The following is a 21,001-nucleotide window of genomic DNA, read 5'->3' on the forward strand; positions in this document are numbered from 1 at the left end:
TATACACAATGAAAATGCGCATCTTTTTTCTTTAAGAAATAAATTTATATCTTTTTTAGTTTATGAAATAATGAGAAAAAACTAAATTTTTGAAAACCAAAAAATTTAAATGTTTTACGTCTTTAACTAGTGCTGGTGTTTTTGATTTTTCATATTTTGTAATCAAACAAAAACAAACTCACAGATTAAGGTTTCCTGAAACCAACTATATTTTTAAAACTTCAAAATCTTAATTAATAAAAAGTTTATTAATTTTTTCGAAAGACATTGCAAAAAATGTTTTTTTTCAACTTTCAACGCTTCGTTTATCTAGGAAATTTCAAGGTACGAAAAACTTTCAGTGAGAAAGTTTTTTATTACGATACGGACAAGTTTTCTCTAAAATTTTATTAAAATGATATGGATATTTACAAAGTTATTAATGTTTAAAGCATATGGTACGTCAGATTTCTCGCGCCTGGAACGCATTGAGTCCCAAATTGTTCGTTTGCAACGCGTTAAAAATATTTTGTCAATATATATAATAAAATTTATTGAAATTTATTTTTAACCTAAATATTTTATTTTGTTATATGTACAAAAGTCAACTAAAATAATATTTCTTATTTTTAAGTTTCTTGTTTCATTTAGTTCAAGGTTTCCACTCTTCGTCAAAATGATCTCGTTTACTACATTTAATGTTTTTAAAATAATTATTAAAAAACTCCTGTCCGTTTGGAGAAAGATATCGATTTCCTTAATTGTGATAAAAAAATCTCGAAAACCTGGGAAAATTGTATTGGGTTTTACCGAACCCTTTTTTTTGCAGTCAACGGTCGCGGCAACCGCGACTCATCTGGACACCATATTCTTCCGTAGAGTGAAAACAAATGACAACTTTGGGAAAAATAGCATATAAAAAAGGGTTACTTCCTTGAAAAGTGCACATGATAACAAAAAAAAATCTATTGTATGAAAATGTTTGCCAAAATACAGATATAAATAAAATAAAATTTGTTTTAACTTCAAGTATTAAATACAATATGGAATTATTGTACAATTTATTTTGCGAATAATTCTGCAATATTTTTTTAAAAATAATTTCATATATCTTTACGTACAATACATGTTAGAATAAATAAACTGATGCTATACTGTTATATAAAGTTAGATGAATCGTCATAATCCATAGTTAAATATTATTTAAAAATAATTACTTTGATATTAAAAAACCAGTCAAAAATTAAAATAATAATATTTTTACTATTCTTAATAAACTTTTATTAGTTAAATTAACATTACATTTATGTCAAAATAACTGTGTACTAATTATTTGTATGTCAGTAAATTTTAACTATTTCCAGACGATTTTGGCTAATTATTATTGGTTACTTCTTAATAATAATAATATTGCAAAAATTTATCAGTGACTTTAATAAAAATTGTATTTATTTTAAGTAAACAAATGAATAAACTAAAATAGTCTTAATATGTTCCATGCAAACGAACAATTCGGTACTCAATGCGTTCCAGGCGCAAGAAATCTGACGCACCATACGCTTTAAACATTAATAACTTTGTAAATATCCATATCATTTTAATAAAATTTTAGAGAAAACTTGTCCGTATCGTAATAAAAAACTTTCTCACTGAAATTTTTTCGTACCTTGAAATTTCCTAAATAAACGAAGCGTTGAAAGTTGAAAAAAAACATTTTTTGCAATGTCTTTCGAAAAAATTAATAAACTTTTTATTAATTAAGATTTTGAAGTTTTAAAAATATAGTTGGTTTCAGGAAACCTTAATCTGTGAGTTTGTTTTTGTTTGATTACAAAATATGAAAAATCAAAAACACCAGCACGAGTTAAAGACGTAAAACATTTAAATTTTTTGGTTTTCAAAAATTTAGTTTTTTCTCATTATTTCATAAACTAAAAAAGATATAAAGTTATTTCTTAAAGAAAAAAGATGCGCCTTTCCATTTTCCACAAACTTCGGTAATTCAAATTGCAATTTGTAATACTTTCAAAAATTGACCAAGTGGACAAAACTTAAACGCGAGAATCCACGCGTATCCCCTTTAAGAAGCCGTCCCCTCAATTTTTCATATTAGTTGTATTAGACGTTTATTGTATTTATTTTCATGTTTAATTATATGTTTTTGTAATATCACACTGAGAAATAACTTATACTTAATTGTAGGGAGATAAAATATTTATGTATATCTTGTTACAGATTTAGATAACCTAACATTATTTTCTTTCCAAAAATTTTATATTTTAAAATAGAAGGCAACCAAATAATGGTTGTACAGTAATAAAAATGAAATTTATTTTGGTCGAAGATGTAATACTAAAAATGTCAAAATTGTGCACACAAAAAATTTAAAAAAAAATTCAAATGTTAAAGTTTCCAGAGATTTGCCTATATGCCTGCTAGATACGATGGGTAAACTTCTAGAGGATATGGTTCTGCAGAGAATGCAAAGCCACTTGACCGGAGAGAATCGTCTATCGGATCACCAATTTGGTTTTCGTAAAGGCAAGTCTACAGTTGATTCCATCCAGGCAGTAGTGGGCATAGCCAAAGCAGGAAAAAACAAATTGGGACCAGAGAAGAAGAAGAGTTTCTGCGCATTGGTAGCAATTGACATACGTAACGCGTTTAATTCCGCAAGATGGAAAGATCTCATCGAGTCGATGAAAAAGCAAAACATGCCGCCCTACTTGTTGCGAATAATGGATAATTATCTTAGCGACAGGTGAGTTATATATGAGGGAGACACCTCCACTCTTAAGAAAGAGATACATCGTGGGGCTCTTCAAGGCTCGAGGGTAGGTCCGTTTGCATAGAATGTATGTATCTTACGATGACTTCCTGCAAATGGATCTGCCCGAAGGTGTGTTGATCATCGGTTTTGCGGACGACGCGTTGTTCGTGTGCACTGCTGAAAGTGAGAAGGCTCTTGGGACATTGGTGAATGAATGTCTGCGATTAGCAAAAAGCTGGCTGGATACCAGAGGTCTTGAAATGGCCCTGGAAAAGACCGATGCACTGTTGGTCACAGACAGACGTGGTTGTGAGTTCCTACGAATCGTGATAGACGGATTCGAGGTCAAGTGGAGTAAACAACTTAAATATCTTGGTGTGGAGTTAGATGGAAGGTTAAACTTCCACCACCACATGGCTACGGCGTCAAATAAGGCGATCGAGTGTGCGGTTAATCTTTCACGGTTAATGCCAAATGTAGGCAAACCCCGTAAACAAAAAATCTTTTTTGTTTACGGGGTTTGCCTACATTCGGCATTGAGTCTTCTAGAAGACTCACCAGTCTTCTGGTGGCGTGTGTCGCCCATGCTAAAATACTTTATTCAGCACCAGCATGGGCCCCATCCCTGAGGAGTAAAAGATGTGTGACCATCTGTGAAAAGATACTGTCGGCGCAGAGATATCGATAACAACGCGTATCATCTCTGCGTATAAAACAGTATCTACGAGTGCAGTGCAGGTCCTTGCAAGGGTTCCGCCAGCAGATCTTTTGGCAAGAGCAATCTTTTCTAAAGAAAGAAATTACTCAGAAGAGGAAATTAGACCTAACAAGGGCCTGATCCGAAAAGAAGCGAGGCGCAGGCTCATAAATAGATGGCAGGAAAGATGGGATGGTGAGGAAAAGGGTCGATGGACTTATCGCCTTATCCCAGCACTCGACACCTGGATAAATAGGAAATAAGGTCAGGTTTCCTATTACTTGACGCAAGCGCTTACAGGGCACACGGGTGTTTCAACGCGTACCTGTATCGCTTTAAATTACGCGAAGATGAGGTGTGTGCGTACTGCCAGTTCCCTGTGGACAACGCAGAGCACACCCTCTTCTCATGCAAGAAATGGGACTTGGAGAGGCGGGCTATGTTCGAAGTTGTAAACAGTCAAGTTACACCAGAGAACATGGTATCGCTGATGACCCAGTCAGAAGAAAATTGGCAGCATGTCGAGAACATTATAATCTCGGTTATGTCGAGAAAACAACTCGACGACCGCCAAAAAGCGTCATTTAATCAGATTTTAAATTTATTTTGTTCCGTATTATCTTAATTTATTCTGTGATTTATTTGTCCTTTTACAATTTTAATTCATTTTGTGATTTTTATTTGTCCTTATACAATTGTATCTTTTAACCTCATATATCTGTTTACTTTATATGTTTCTGTTTTTTATACCTATTTACTATTATATCTTTTGACTTTTTACACCTTTTAGCATTTGTTTTTTATTGTTGTGCTGTAAATTCCGTTTAGCCATTAAAATAGTTTTAAATTTTTGAAGGCTAAAGTCTTACGACAGTTCCGAGGGAGGGAAAAGGGCTCCAAAAGAAGAGTTACGGATTTTAGTAAGTCGGGCTGGTAGTAGGTCGCCAGTTTATTAAATTTATTATGTTATTTATTAATTAATTTATTTTTTTATATTTCCTTTTGTTTTATTATACCAACCCCACAAAACCTTGGAGTGTGGAATCCAAGGTATCTGTAGCCAGATTTCCCAAAATTCCCTAAGCAAAAAAAAATAATAATTATTATTATATTATATATATATATTATTATAATTATTATTATTTATTTTTTTGCTTAGGGAATTTTTGGAAATCTGCCTACAGATACCTTGGATTCTGAACTCTAAGGTTATGTTGGGTTGGTATAATAAAACAAAAGGAAATATATAAAAATAAATTAATTAATAAATAACATAATAAATTTAATAAACTGGCGACCTACTGCAAGCCCGACCCACTTATAAAGTAAAGTATGATTTCATTGTAGGCCCTTTCGGGCCTTTACAATCTCCTCAACATCACTACTAAACTCTTCTAACTCACAAACTCTCGGGGTCCCTACTTTTGCGGCTGCAACCGACTTAGGTTAGGAGGATTGTACACCAGTTTATCCAATCCTTTTTTCCTACTAACTTTTTTCTCCACCAATTCTTATTTCCAATGATCTTTTTTCCACCAATTCTTTTTTCCAATGACCTTTTTTCCATCAATTCTTTTTTCCAACAACCTTTTTGTCCACTAAATTTTTTTTAACTAATATTATTTTCTACCAATTATTTGTTCCACAAATATATATTTTTAAATTGTTTGAATTTTTGTTTTTATGTCAACTGAACGAACTTCAATTCGTTAGTCAATTTGTTTAATGTCAAAATCTTTGAGTGTCTTTTAAAAAATTTTTTTCGTATAAAAAATTCTAAATTTGAAGTAAAATGGTGATCGAACTAGTGTTTAGTGAAACGAAAAATTATATTTTTTATTTAAAAAATTATTATTAGTATTATTAGTATTAATTATTATTAATACTCGCATTCGCCTGGACATACCTGACCCACTTATTATTATTATTACTTCCTCATAGAGGAAGTATTGTAATACCAACATTTTTTGAGTTCGATTTTTTGACATATCTTTATGTTATTTGACCTCAGGAGTTTAAAAATTACATTTTTAAAAAATGTCATTCCGTATGTGTGTGTGTGTGTAAACATCATTTTCATAAATATCTCGAAATCATTAAAAGCTTTTGGGTTGAATTTTTTTTTAAATTGTAGATCTCACCTGCGGACATAAAATGAGAGTACTTTGAGATAGATTAATAAAGTTTAACTAAATTTTTTTTTATTTTTAATTTAAAAAAAACGTTTTTTGCCCATAACTTTAAAAAAATGTTAGGACACCTATAAATGTTTTTTCAAAATTTTGTAGAGTTTTTTTAGACGCATCTTTTGAGCCCTAATTGAACATTTTTCGTCCATATTGGCCGGAGATATTAAACTTTTAAAAATAAAAAATTTTGGAAAATAAGACTTTGTTTAAAGATGAGTTCAAAAATTTAAGTTAAACCGTATTTTCTCACGGCTTTTTCAAATCGTTCAAACTTTCACTTTTTTTATAAACTTACTCACAAAAGCAATTGAAAACTGCAAAACATGTGCTAGTTTTTGACTAAAAAGACTTTTCCAAAAAGATGAAAACTGACATCTTAAAGAAAAACATTGCTTTTCTTTCCTCTTTTTCTGGTATCGGTACATCGGGTAAAGGATAAGGCCCTTTTTGCTCAAATCGGGTAGTTAGTTCGCTTTTGCCTTAGCTTTCGTAGAGACCTCCCAAAAGTGTTAACGTTAACCGGACATTCAAAAGTCACGAGTCTATTCTCAACAAACTGTTATTTGATCATATCAAAATCAAGTTACTCTCTAAAAAAAGGGGATAACATTCTAGATAAGTCCTTATGTGAAAGTCTATTATCTATGTTGATTCTCTCCCTTGCGGGCCCTTATGAGTTGTGTTATGCCTGCAAGGGACCCATTCTCGACCTTCCAGAGTGTTATCATTCTCACAAAAGGTTATCAATCTCTTAAAGTTATCATTCTCTTAAACTCGTGACAAGTCTCTAAAAGTTATCACTCTCGTCAAGTTATCATTCTCATATAAGTTTACCTTCCTTAAGATTATCACTCTAGTAAATGTGTTATCAATATACTAAAAGTTATCACTCAATTAAGAAACTTTATCATTTTCAACAACATGTTATCTTTTTCGTAAAAGTTATCACTCCAATAACAGAGTTATAAAATTGATAAAACGTACTCTCAATCGTATCAAAAGTGTTATCATACAATATTAATTTGTTATCCTCTATTTATAATGTGTTATCATTCAAAATAGGCGATGTTATCTATTTATTGAACAATAATAAAGTAATAACTTTGGCGTATTTTATGCGTGTTAATTCTTTGTATTTTTTTCAAATGAAAATACGTGACATTCTCTAAACATTTTTGGTCCTTCGAGCCGGATATTAAGTGATATTTTGGATATCAGTTCAAGTGATTTTTAGTTTTAATCCGTGTTCAAAATGAGAGTGTCTCATATAAAAAATTATCTTGACGATCAAGTGTCGCATATGGATTTTATCTCAAGTGCTGTGAATAACTTAACAAGTGTTGGTGTGTCTAATGTGTCATCACATCGTATTGAAACGCGAAAAACCGCCCTTCAAGAGGAATGGAGTAAATTTACATTGAAAAATGATGCAATTAAAATTGCTGTCCGTCGATTAACATCGCGAGATAAGGAATACATTTTTCGACGCTCTTATTTTTCTGAAAAGCTTTTCAATGCCACACAAGAAGCATATCTTGAAGCTTTGGAAACTATAGATTCAATGCTTGATCGTTTAAAAAAGGATTCACGTTCCCCTTCTGTTCAATCAGGTTCACAAGTGTCATCTTTTCCCTCAAGCGGACATTCTGGTCCACGTTTACCTTATTTAAATTTACCGAGTTTTGATGGTTCTCCCTCGGAATGGCTACCTTTTAAAGATTTGTTTGATTCTATGGTGTTATCAAATTTATCTTTATCACCCGTACGGAAACTACACTATTTAAAACAATGTCTCAAAGGAACTGCAGCTTATTTACTAAAAAATACAACATTAACAAATGACAACTTTCAAAAGGCATGGGATTCTTTAATTGCTTTCTATGAAAATAAACGGTTATTAGTCAATTCAGCTTTGTATTCATTTATCACACTCAAAAGAATGACAAAGGAATCATCTGTGGAAATGGAAAACTTATATACTTCTGTCACGCAAATTCATCGTTCTTTAGAAACTCTCGGCAGATCAGTTGATAAGCAGGATGATTTCTTCGTTTTTCAAACTGTGCAAAAACTGGATTGCGACTCAATAAAAGCGTGGGAGCTGCATTTAGGCTCTTCTCAAGACCCTCCGACGTGGAAAAAACTTGTTAAATTTTTACTTACTAGACTGTTAACTCTCAAAGCTGTAGAAAAATCACGTAATCCTGCAAATTCATCAAGTTCACAACCTGCAAGAGTGAATCTAGCATCAGAGGATCAACAAAACAATACTCAGTGCTCTATTTGTTCAGGAGAACATTATATAGCTAAATGTCCGGAATACACGGGAAAAACTGTTCAAGACCGCAATGAATTAGTGAGAAAGAATAGACTATGTTACAACTGTCTCGGATCACATCGTGTTGCTGATTGCCGTTCGACAAGACGATGTATGAAATGTGCTAAAAAACATCACACAACCATTCATCGGGCCAATAAAGAAAATTTTGACAAAGCTACCAAAGAAAATAATGAAACTTCTTCTTCCGATTCAAGTGCTCAAGTGAACTGTGCATCAGTGAATCAAACTTCTTCACCTTCCAAAACTATCTTAGCAACAATTCAACTCATTGCAGCATCTGATAAAGGAGAACAACTTAAAGTTAGAGCGTTAGTTGATCCAGGATCTCAAATTTCGTTTATTTCTGAAAAACTTGTGCAAACTCATCTCAATGATCTTCAACTTGCTGATCCTGATATCACGTCGTCGAGCGAAATTGATATAATCATTGGAGCTGATTATTATGGATTAATTTTGGAAGAAGGAATTCGTCGTGGATCTTCCTCGTCTCCAGCTGCTCAAGCAACAACTTTGGTTGGATTCTTTTTGGTCCATCAAATTCATCACCAGCAATAATGACTTCTGAAAGTTATCACGTGTCACTCGACGAGGAGCTATATAATCTTCTTCAAAATTTTTGGAAACTGGATGATGTACCTGCTTCCAACTCATCTGGCCTATCACAAGAAGAACAAGAATGTGAAGATCATTTTAAATCAACACACACTCGGGATACAAATGGTCAATACATCGTACGTTATCCTCTCAAGAAATCAACATCGCTTTTGGGAGATTCAAGGAACAGTGCTATAAGAATGCTGTTTAAATTAATTGCTCGGATGAACAGTGATCCTTAACTGAAGGAAGCTTACAGTGAATTTCTTCAGATCTATAAAGATTTAAAACACATGGGACGTGTGTCAACATCTGGAAAAGAGTCACTTGAAGGTGCCTTTTATCTTCCTCATCATGAAATCATCAAAGAAAGCAGCATCACCACCAGACTACGCGCAGTATTTAATGGATCATTCAGAACATCTACCGGCATCTCCCTCAACGAGATCCTTCACATTGGGGCAAAGTTGCAAATTGACATTCTCGATGTGCTTCTTTGGTTTCGACAGTACCGTTATGTGTTCACCAGCGATATAGAGAAAATGTATCGGCAAATCAAGGTTCATGCTGATGATCAGAAGTTACAAAGAATTCTATGGATGGATTCTACAAACAACATTGTTGATTATCAGTTGACAACTGTGACATATGGACTTGCGTGTGCTCCGTTTCTCGCCCTTCGTACCGTGCAACAGCTGATCGAGGATGAAGGTTCCAGATTTCCTTTAGCTGTATCAACTTTGACTCACGGAAGATAAGTTGATGATACGTTTGGAGGAGCTCATTCAATTACAGAAGCTCAAGAAGTTGTTCATCAAGTCAATGATTTCCCCTTCAAAAATGGACAAGCAACGAACCCGCTATTTTGCAGAAACTACCAGCTGAGAAGCAATTAGCTGCTGAGTCAAGATCAATTGACCAAGGTTCTGCAACTTTGGTTCACACGTTAGGAATAAAATGGAATCCTGCAACAGATACCTTCCATTTCACTTCAACTCTACCATGTGATTCTAAAGTGCCGAAAAGGACAACTTTATCAACAATTTCCAAACTTTATGATCCTCTTGGATTATTAGCTCCGGTTGTGATTACTGGTAAAATTTTGATTCAAGATCTTTGGGCACTCAAGCTTGGATGGGATGAACAATTACCTCCGCATCTCACTGCAAAATGGAATGCGTTCATGGATCAACTAAAGGACATCAATGAACTACCGTTTCCTCGATGGATTAAGATCACACCAGATGCATCCTTGGAATTACATGTATTTTGTGATGCATCTCAACCCGCTCTGGCTGCTGCTGTGTACCTTCGCGCTGTTGATCCAGACGGAAAAGTAAAAACATCTCTTGTTTGCGCAAAAACAAAGGTCGCTCCCATCAAACGACTAACCATTCCTCGATTGGAATTGTCTGCTGCTGTAATTGGATCGAAACTAGTTCATCATGTTCAGCAGGTCTTAAACCTGGAAAAAGTGGCGATCCATCTATGGACTGATTCAGCAATAACCTATACTTGGATCAACAATCACCCATCTCGTTGGAAGGAATTTGTTCATAATCGAGTCTGCTTTATTCAAGAGTTAATTCTAACTGCAAAATGGTATTTTATACCTGGAAAGGAAAATCCAGCTAATCTTGCTACTCAAGGTCTCAGTCCAGTGGAACTTGCTCAAAATAAACATTGGTGGACTTGTCCAGATTGGCTTCAGGAATCTGTCGAATCATGGCCCAGAACTTTAGAACCACCTTTAGAACAAGACAATTTGGAAGAACGTCCAGCTGCCGTACATCTCAACAACACAACACCTAATAACAAGATCTGGAATTTACTGACCCAATTTTCAGATTTGAACAAGCTTCTGAGAATCACAGCTATTTGGAAGAGATATTCACTGATCCTGAGGAAAAAAGCAAACAACATTGTGAAATCACCAATCACCACTCAGGAACTTGCTGATGCTAAACAATCATTGGCTCTGATTACACAACAACAGATGTTCCAGAAGGAAAGAAGTGTACTTTTAAAAGGAGAATCTCTCTCAGCAACACACCCACTCGCTCGACTGACACCATTCATTGATTCTCAGAATCTTATGAGAGTTGGAGGAAGACTAAATGCATCATTTTTACCATTCAACTCGAAACACCCCATCATTTTACCTCGCGAATCTCCAATCACTCAACTAATTATCTCTGACGCTCACCAACGCACATGGCATAGCGGAACTCAGCTGACTTTGTCTTACACCAGAAATGAATTTTGGATACTCGGAGGACGTGTTCCAATTAGTTCGTTCGTTTGGAAATGCGTTAAATGTGCAAGGCATCGAAAGATTCGTGGATGTCAACTTATGGGTCAACTACCAATGGAACGAGTCACTCCATCTCGACCATTTCTACACTCTGGTGTGGATTATGCTGGACCTTTGCTACTCAAAACTTGGAAGGGACGAGCAGCTCGAACGTATAAAGCATACATCGCTTTATTCATTTGCGAAGCCACGGCTGCTATACATCTAGAGCTGGTAACGGATTACAGTTCAGATGCCTTTATCGCCGCTTATAAACGATTCACTGCACGTAGAGGAATCTGCTCAACTTTGAGAAGCGACTGTGGAAGAACTTTGACCGGTGCTGATAAAGAACTTCGCAATTTATTCACATCAGCATCAAAAGAGCTTGGAGCTATGTCATCGCTACTCGCAAAGGACAGCACTCAATGGTCCTTCAATCCGCCAGCTGCACCTCATTTTGGAGGACTTTGGGAAGCTTGGGTGAGATCTTTGAAACATCATCTACGGAGAGTTATCGGTGATCATCTTCTCACCTATGAGAAGATGAACACCTTTCTGTTACAGACTGAAGCAGTACTAAATTCGAGACCACTATCTGCGCTCACTGAAGATGCAGAGGACTTTAATGCACTGACACCTGGACATTTTCTCATTGGCGGACCGCTAACGACAATTCCTTTCCGTGTGTGTGTGTGTGTGTGTGTGTAAACATCACATTTTCATAAATATCTCAAAATCATTAAAAGCTTTTGGGTTGAATTTTTTTAAATTGTAGATCTCACCTGCGGACATAAAATGAGAGTACTTTGAGATTGATTAATAAAGTTTAACTAAATTTTTTTTTATTTTTAATTTTGCAAAAAAACGTTTTTTGCCCATAACTTTAAAAAAATGTTAGAGCTCCTATAAATGTTTTTCCATAATTTTATAGAGTCTTTTTAGACGCATCTTTTGAGCCCTAATTGAACATTTTTCGTCCATATTGGCCGGAGATATTAAACTTTTAAAAATCAAAAATTTTGGAAAATAAGACTTTTTTGAAAATTTTGTTGAAAAATGTAGAAGTAACTTTAAAATTATCGTCACCAACTTGTAGAGCATCAAAATACGCTTTGATTGACCTATTTTTAAACCTAATTCGATAATAAATTTCGAAATTATTGGTATTTTAAAAATCAAAAATTGTGGAAAATGACATTTTTTCAACTTTTTTATTTTAAAATTTTTGTTTAACTATTAAAACTATCTTGTAGGGTACTTAAAATACATTGATTAACCCAAGATTCAATCACTTTTACCATATTTATAAAAAGTTATTCATATATTTATATTATTATTATCTCTATGAGGAAGCAAAGTGTTCATGAAATGAGCACCAAAATTATAAAAAAAATATACAACTTGGCAGCGGTTTATTATTATTATTTAAATTAGATTAAATTAGATTTTTAAATAAAAATAAAGTACAATAATAAAAGGAGAACAGTTAAAAAGAAACCCATGAGCTTATCAAGAGATTTATTTAAGATATTTAATTTATTTGTGAAATTGATTCGGGATAATTAAACGATAACTTCTTTCACCTTTAATATTTAACTGCCGAATGATAAATTCATTTCCTTTAATTATAACTGCCTATGAATTGAAATATTGGGCTTACCATCTTTAAGAAACTTCCTGCATTATCATTAAAATAATGTAGGAAGGGATAGTATACGTCAAGGAACTCGGAGAGTCTCGGGGTGCATGTAGCTCAGTGGTCAGAGCAGTCTACCGGCAGTAGAAAGGTCGTGGGCTTGTATCCCACCATGCTACCGTTTTTTTCTGAGCTCTTTGATAATTTTGAAATTATTAATTGATTTCGAAAATATTTTTCAGATTAAGCAGGTTTCTGTATTAGGGCAGCTGTTCTGTCGATGAATATATGAAACCCATGAGCTTATCAAGAGATTTATTTAAGATATTTAATTTATTTGTGAAATTGATTCGGGATAATTGTTAACTTTTTTCACCTTTAATATTTAACTACCGAATGATAAATTCATTTTCTTTCATTTAATTAGAACGATAAAGTTGAATAGAAAAAGAATAAACTTCATTTAAAAATTTTCTATTGGTAAAAAGAGTTGTTTCTTTCTTTTAAATATTAACTTGAAAAATGTATCTCTTTTGGCTTTATTAGATTTTGCTTCGATATTTCTTGGTAATATTTTTTCTTTCTTCTTTTATGGTGGCGGGAGGGGAAATTCTTTTTCGACAGTTATATTTATATATATGTTGGTTTCTGTTCTTTTTTTCGTGTCGCAAGAGTTTCACGAAGAAGGAGCGAATACAGATTGTCTCACTTGGGATTTCAAATCTAAGACATGAAGGTTGTCTGTGTCAAGTACACCTGTGTTTTCTATATGGTTGTATTCTCCGTGTACTTTTCAGTATTTTCGTTCAAGATTAACGTTGTATTTTTCAATTTCTCTCTCTCTCTCTCTCTCTGGAGCAGGAACCAAATTCAAAAATCAAATTATATATTTATATTGAACTTTAAAAATTTCTGTATCAAAATGAATTGAAAACGTTTCATGAACCAAGAAAAAAAATTGTGGCAGATTATTAATAAAAATTTTTATTTTATTAATATTTTTATTCAACTTGTCGTAAACATTTATTAATTTAATTTTTTTATTTAATTGTTACAAACCAGAATTCATTTATTGTTTAAAAATTGAGTTTTTGAGATGGCTCTAAATTCTAATTTGGGAAGGCACCAAGCTGCCAAGGTCTGAAGGACCTTGTTTAATTTGCGAGATCGTTATCCTACTTTTAAAAGAAATCTGCGATGCTTCGTTTGATTTATAAATTTAATTCTTTTGACTTTAATTAGTTCAGGAGTTTTAAAAAAAGTAAATCAGATTTAGTACTTTACATGACAACATTTATTGAAACATTATTTCAGAACAGAATGAAAAGGAGTTAACAAAATTTGCTAATGTTTGTGTTGCAGGATATAAAAATTTGTATAGATTCGACATTAGAACCATACAGAATTACTTACGTATATTTTCTAGAGGTGTGCAAAAAGCCCGAAACCCGACCGGGTAATTTCGGGCTTTTCACTTTTCGGGTCGGGTCGGGTCGGGCTTAGTCAGTTCGGGTTCGGGCCGAGCTCGGGCCGGGTCGAGCTTGTTTACATACCCGAAATCTTTCGGGTACCCGACCACATTCGGGTTCTCAAAATTTTCGGATACCCGACTACATTCGGGTTCTCGAAATTTTCGGGTACCCGATTACATTCCGGTTCTCGAAATCGCTTAAGCATGCGTTAGCCAAGATCAAATTAAGATTATTCATTTTTGTAGTGAACACAAAAATAGGATGCCAAACTTGATCGCATACACTGTAAAAAAAGGGAGTTAAATTTTAACTCCCCCGGGGGGTCTATAAAAGTCGCACCCATTGGGGAGTTAATGCCAGGGGAGTTAAATAAAGAGAGTTAAAATTTAACACCCAAATGCTAACTCCCCAAGGAAAAAATAACTCGCGCGGGTGTTGAATGAAGGGAGTTAGAAATTAACTCTCTTTTGGAGTTGATTTTTAACTCGAAAAATTTAACTCCCAACTCCCGAGTCCGTTAACTCCCTAAATTTTTTACAGTGTAGTTCTTTAAGAATTTAATTATAGTTAATGGTAACCCGAAATTTTCGGGTGACCCGATTGCATTCGGGTTCTCGAGAATTTTTCGGGTACCCGAATTTTTCGAGAACCCGAATGGATTCGAGGAACCCGATATTTTCGAGTACCCGAATACATTCGGGTTCTCGAAATTTTCGGGTACCCGATACATCGAGAAAGCTCGAGCTCGGCCCGACCCGACTCGAAAAAAATTCGGCCCGACCCGACCCGACGTTTCGGGCTTTTTGCACACCTCTAATATTTTCCTTAATCCTACCGACAGGGCATAATTCCTTTTAGACGGCGCAGGCGCTACGCGCGCTGACTGGCCGGTTGAGGAACAAGATTTTTGAATTGTTTAATATTTAATTAACTGAAACCTCACTCAACACAGCTCGCACTGGACTTCGTCGGCTTGAAGAGTTCTATTTTATTTTTTCGTCCGCCTTTCGCATTATACTAGGTTTTTTCGATGAGTTCTATACGGGGATCCGACGCGCAGACGAGCTTAGTCTCGGCATTTCCTACTTTCTTGCGACCAACAGATCTGCCAGGCCGTAGCCGGGACAGGTGTTGATCGCTTGAAGAGGAAAATTGTACAGCGGCGATGGAAATTTTGCCTCTACTCCTTGTCTTGATGTCAAAGTGGATAATTTTGTCGACTAAGGGTTTTTAGAATTAGAAGTAGGAGAAATCTTTCAGGCCCATTGGACGTTGCATTTTGCTGACAATTTTGATTCTCACGACAGTCTCATGAGAACGGGAATGGTCTGGAATTTGATATTTTACTGAAGTAGTTTTTATAACTAAAGATATAAGTTATAATTATATTATAGAAGAAAGAATTATTCATTTATAATTAGAATTCATTTATAGTTATAAGAGTCTGATATAAATCGTATAAATAACGACTACATTGGTCCTACATTAATATGTTACTAGTATATGTATTTTGTCCTTTCTTAAAAAAGACATGGAGTGGAAAGGTCGAATGTATATCGAAAAGTATCGAAGTAAAGAATGGGCAATGAGAATGTAAAATCTTAATAGAAGGGTGTTTTTAAAACTGTTTGTACATGTGAAGGTGGCGCTGCAGTCGTATGTTATTTAAAAAGAGCGCGAATATATAAATTTTATTTTTGTTAAGAGAAAGTACTCATAATAAATCTTATTTTGCATTGTCAAAAAAACGTCAACATTTAAAATATAAATAAGCAAATTATTAACTGAAAAAATTTGAATATTATTATTAATGAAATAATGGACTTGGACAATGGACATATAAAAACTAGCACCGTTGGAGGAGCTAGTATACATATACTATACACATAATGCAACATAATGTCCTCCGGCATTTTGTAGTGAACAAAAGTTACAACAAAATGTTTAGCTATAATCAAATTCGTTTTTGTAAATTTGGAATTGTGCTTGAAACAAAATAAAATATCAATATAAAGCGTTGAGTCAGCTGCCAAATGCATGTGCATTTGTTATGACATTCTAGTCCCTAAGCTTGTAGGCCCAAAGGGGAAAAAGGAAGGAGAGACAAGGCAATGAGCAGAGACATGTGTAGCATGCTTTTATGTGTGCCCGTATCGCGAAGAGCTCAAGGGTGTGTTTGATCTCGTAGCCAGCGGAGTCAGTGGATGTGTACGTATACACCTTGGTCGTCTCAATGCATGTGTGTGAAGTGCATTACTTTTAATTATTTTGAAATAGAAGTTTCTTTTATTTAATAAAATTTTAAGTATTAATAATGTTTATAAATCTATGCATATAATTTATAAACAATATTATAAAATATATAGGGATTTATGTTTTATAAATTCTGTCCTATCTTTTGTAGCTCTATTAAAAGGAAGCTAATAATAAAATATTAACTGTTAAGTACCTTGTACGTAACATTAATAAACTCATTTTTCGAAAACTGTTTGAATAAATGAAAAAAATGAACATTAAATTTTGTTAATACCAATTCATTTACAAAAGATGTAAATAAATAAATGAATAACTAATTTTCTAAAATTTTGTAATTTAAGTTTTCGTATTTGAAAATTTTCTTAGAATTAATTTTATACACCTAAATAATGGTAATTTAATTATCAGGAAGTAATAGTAAATAAGTGAAAAAGAAAAACTGTTAAAAAAATATATTATTTCACACACAAATTAAAAAATTTTTTTAAACAGTTGGATATTTTTTTTCTTTTTTTGGTGTTAGTTCAGCATATTCTGTCAGTAGTCACTGAGGAATAATAAAATTAAATATAAAGATCGAATAAATATTTTACAAGGGAGAATAATTGTATTCGACTTAAACGAAGTTTTAGATTCTTGACTATTTTTTTATGATCATGAAAAATAATCGTTAGATTTATATTCGTCATGTAGGTTAATATATAAAAAGCGGAAGGTTCAGATTTATAGTAATATTTCATATGTCACTTTCTCTCGGAGAAAAGCTTAATATAAATGATCTACAAATTTGCGTCCGTCTAAAAGTGAAATTTTTCTTATTCATTATAGAAAAACACAGTGAAGATAATTTTTCACTCTCAGATTAGATATTTTCCTTTATTTCACATTTATCTTATTTTTTTAAAAATTAAACCCTACAGCTATTCAATATCTTATTATATCAATTTTTTATCATTTAAATTTTATTGGGTGCAGATAAATAAAAACTTTATAAAATAATAAATAAATAAAATTTGTCAAATTTTATTATTTCATGTTTTTTAATCTATTATTTTTAAGACACTTTGTAAAAATTTCAAAATTATTATAAAAATTAATGGAACTTTAGTTATTAGTCAAAACTCATACAGAATTCTATATTTTGAAACAATAATTTTTTTAAAATGGCAAAGTACAACATTATTTTTTGGTTTTTCATTTCAGAGCAAAACTATCACTAATTTTGTATAAAACAAAATAATAGAACAAATAATAAAAATAAATTGATAACTTTAATAATGTGTCATTTATCAAAATTAAAATAAAATTTTGTGTTTTAACTTTTTGGGGAATAGGAATTTTCCTTCATGTAAATTTATTAATAATTGTGAATCAGTTTATGAGAAAATGTTGTATTTTTTATGGTTAGCAGGTTTGACGTGATGATGGGTTGAATGTTGAGGTGCGATAAACATTTATAGGCACAATATGGCTGCTTTAATGCCGCCAATATCAGGAATAGGATAACCATGTGCAGATAATAACCAGGTACGTGTTTACTCACATAAGTGTGTTGCTATTTATGATTCTCCCTTTTGCAAAACAGAGCAGGATGTGCACCTTTAAAAGCCCTTCTCAATCGACTTCTCAGGATTCTCCGAGTCCATTTAACGATACTTGCTGCGGCAACCTCAAGTATTTATTTATATACTCTTTGCCAATCAAAACAAGTTGTGAATCCAGATGTTCATTACATGAACATTTTGCTTCCTCTTTACGATCAGCAAAAAAATTTGAAAAAATAGTCTTGGCCGAGCCACTGTTACTATCTTAAAGGAAAATTGTAATATCATTTTTAGTTTTTCTTTAGACTTTCTTTTAGACTTTCTTTCGCCGCAAATTGTTTAAACAACGGGATTTTTCGAAGCAATACTAGTCAATAACATTCATTTACAATTTTAAATGTAGTTTAGCGTATAATGCTGAAGGGTTATTAGGTTATATTTTTATATATATATATATATAGTTTACTATATAATATTTTATAATCTAATAATACCGTGCATTATGATTTAGTTATAATTTTAGTTTTAATTAGACGTTAAGTACATTTAGTTAATTAGTAATTAGGAAAGGCTAAGTAATTTTATTTTTATTTTATTTTAAGAGAATTCTTTGAGATATAGGAAAAACTTGCAAGAAGGCTTGCGACTTTATCTTTGGTCCAAGCGAAACGCGTGAACCGTATACGCGCATTGTTTTGAGTCAGAGATAGGTAGGACCCAATGGGAAATTGCCAATGGTCATTCCAAATTGCCATTGGCTAAATAATGGACCAATATTGGCTGCCAACAGTTGTTTCTTGGTCAAACATTGGCAACCAATATTGGGCTATTATTGCTAGAGTCTTGGGATGATCATGACTTTGCCAAGCATTGGCAGACAATATTGGATCACTATTGGCTGCCAAGGAAAATGCCGGACTTTCCAAGCCTTGGTTATTCATTGGCAACAAACATGGGACCAATATTAATGACCAATTATTTACCAATGCTTTAAAATTAAATTAATTCTTGGTTATTTCTTGGTTACCAATACTGAACCACGTTTGAGGGGGGGAACAGGGTGATTTTTGGGAATTTTCTTTTTAAAATTAGTTTCTTTCATTTTTAGTTCGACAGCATGACCTCCAATCAGATCCGCTATATTTTTCGTGTACTCTATAGGTAAAACTACAAATGTGTACTAAATTTTAGCTCACTATGTCCCAAAATGTAGAAGATAAGGGTAGGATAAATTCATTTTTAAAATTTTTTTAGAAAAAAATTGATTTCATTCCTTTCTACTTCGCAAATATGACATTCAATCAGGTTCGCTATATTTTTCCCATAATCTACACTTAAAGATGAGTATGTGTACTGAATTTCAGCTCAGCAGGTCTCGATATGTAGAAGTTAAGTATGAAGACAGGGTCATCTTTGGCATTTTTCCAAAAAAATTAAATTTCTTTCCTTTCTAGTTCGCAAATATGACAGCCAATCAGGTTTGCTATATTTTTCCTGTAATCTACACTTAAAATTGAGTATGTGTACCGAATTTTAGCTCAGTAGGTCATGACAGGTGGGGGGACAGGGTCATTTGTCGTAATTTTTTCTGAAAAATCAAATTAATTCAGTGCTAGTTCGTAACCATGACTTTCAATCGGGTTCACTATATTTTTCCTGTAATCTAGACGTGAAAATACGTATCTGTTCCGAATTTCAGCTCACCAGGTTGTGACATGTAGAAGTTAAGGGGGGACAGCCTATTCTGAGTGTCAGTACATCTCTGGTGTACGGAACCTCAAAAATTTACTTTTTTCATTAAAAGTATCAGAAAATCTGGTTAAAAGTTTCTGATTACTTTTCTGGTCAATGTAACTAGAATTTCTTGTTAAAGTGAATAGAATTTTCTAGGTCTAGTTGATTTAAGGGGTAACACTACCCTAGAGTCAGAAAAAGAGACCTATATCTTTGATGATTTGTTTTGAGAAAATGGAAACTAGAATAGGATTTCTTTTTGAAGGGTTTATTAAATACATATTGAAGAGTAGAAAAAAAATTTTTATTAAAAATTTTATAACAAAATGGCGGCGGTAAATTGCATAGGAAAAATCGACTATTTTTTTCTTTACCAAAACGGCCGGAAAGGTTTCTTGAAAAGTTTAAGTCCTGGAACAGAAAACAAAGAAATTTTATAATCTATATAATATAAACTTGAAAAGTACATAGGAGTTTTTTTTATATCAATTTTTGTAGAAATGGTGCTCTTTTTTAGTAAAATAATCAATTTTTCGACAAAAAATAAAAAGTAAATTGTTTATAAAAATTAAAGTTTACATCCAATTAAAAAAATCCTATGTACTTTTCAAGTTTATATTACATAGATTATAAAATTTCTTTGTTTTGTGTTTCAGGACTTAAACTGTTCAAGAAACCTTTCCGGCCGTAAAAAAAATAGTCGATTTTTACTATGAAATTTACCGCCGCCATTTTGTTATAAAATTTTTAATACAATTTTTTTTCTACTCTTCAATATGTATTTAATAAACCCTCCAAAAAGAAATCCTATTTTAGTTTCCATTTTCTCAAAACAAATCATCAAAGATATAGGTCTCTTTTTCTGACTCTAGGGTAGTGTTACCCCTTAACCAATTGGAAAAAATTTTAATTTTCTGTATCGAAAATACAATTTTTCCAATTTTATCGAATAATAAATTATTAATAAACTAAATGGAGTAGATTCTTATTAATTAAGTAATTACTTATTCATTATTGATCAATTAATTTATTAATTATTAAGTGAATAATATTTATTTATTATCAATGACAATTTAATCTACTATTAATTTCTAAATTATTGTTTTTGTCATTAATATTAATTTAATAATAATGAGTAATATTCATTTGGTATAAATTTATTTTTTACTTATAAGTATTGGACATTTAGAGTTAACTACAACTTTTGTAGACTTTATAAATTTTGTTCTTAAGTTCTATATTTTTTTGTCATAAATAGAATAAATTTATTTATTTTTGTAGGAAAAAAATGAAAAACCTAAGAACAAAAAGAATAAATTAATTCTTTGTAAGAAAAAGATGCAAAACTTAAATAAAATTAATAAAGTCTGCGTTAGTCTGCAATAACTAAAATTTTTTTTTCTATATTAAATATACTCTTCGTAAGGTTGAACAAAATAATAGGCAAATAAATAATATTACTAACAAATAAATACAAATTTTTGTTAGCAAGC

The 21,001-nt window shown here is 32.6% G+C and overlaps 2 protein-coding genes across 2 annotated transcripts in view; both read left to right on the forward strand.

The window, feature by feature from the left end:
• The first annotated feature begins 6,887 nt into the window (after nucleotides 1-6,887).
• Nucleotides 6,888-8,531, forward strand: LOC122513135. The gene has a single exon (XM_043629408.1). It carries the CDS (start codon nucleotides 6,888-6,890, stop codon nucleotides 8,529-8,531), a length of 1,644 nt encoding a protein of 547 aa, XP_043485343.1.
• A 332-nt stretch (nucleotides 8,532-8,863) lies between these two features.
• LOC122513137 overlaps nucleotides 8,864-21,001 on the forward strand; it is a 60,033-nt gene continuing 47,895 nt past the window's right edge. The window contains exons 1-2 of the mRNA XM_043629409.1: nucleotides 8,864-9,301; nucleotides 9,442-11,548. Of these exons, the coding sequence (XP_043485344.1) occupies nucleotides 8,864-9,301; nucleotides 9,442-11,548 (2,545 nt within the window). The remainder of the gene's footprint in view (nucleotides 9,302-9,441; nucleotides 11,549-21,001) is intronic.

The sequence above is a fragment of the Leptopilina heterotoma genome, unplaced genomic scaffold, assembly GCF_015476425.1.
Source record: "Leptopilina heterotoma isolate Lh14 unplaced genomic scaffold, ASM1547642v1 Lhet_134, whole genome shotgun sequence".
NCBI classification, from domain to species: domain Eukaryota; kingdom Metazoa; phylum Arthropoda; class Insecta; order Hymenoptera; family Figitidae; genus Leptopilina; species Leptopilina heterotoma.

Bases quoted from the DNA above. Each gene is read 5' to 3' on its own strand.
- LOC122513135 (XM_043629408.1), top strand. From the start codon at position 6,888: ATGAGAGTGTCTCATATAAAAAATTATCTTGACGATCAAGTGTCGCAT.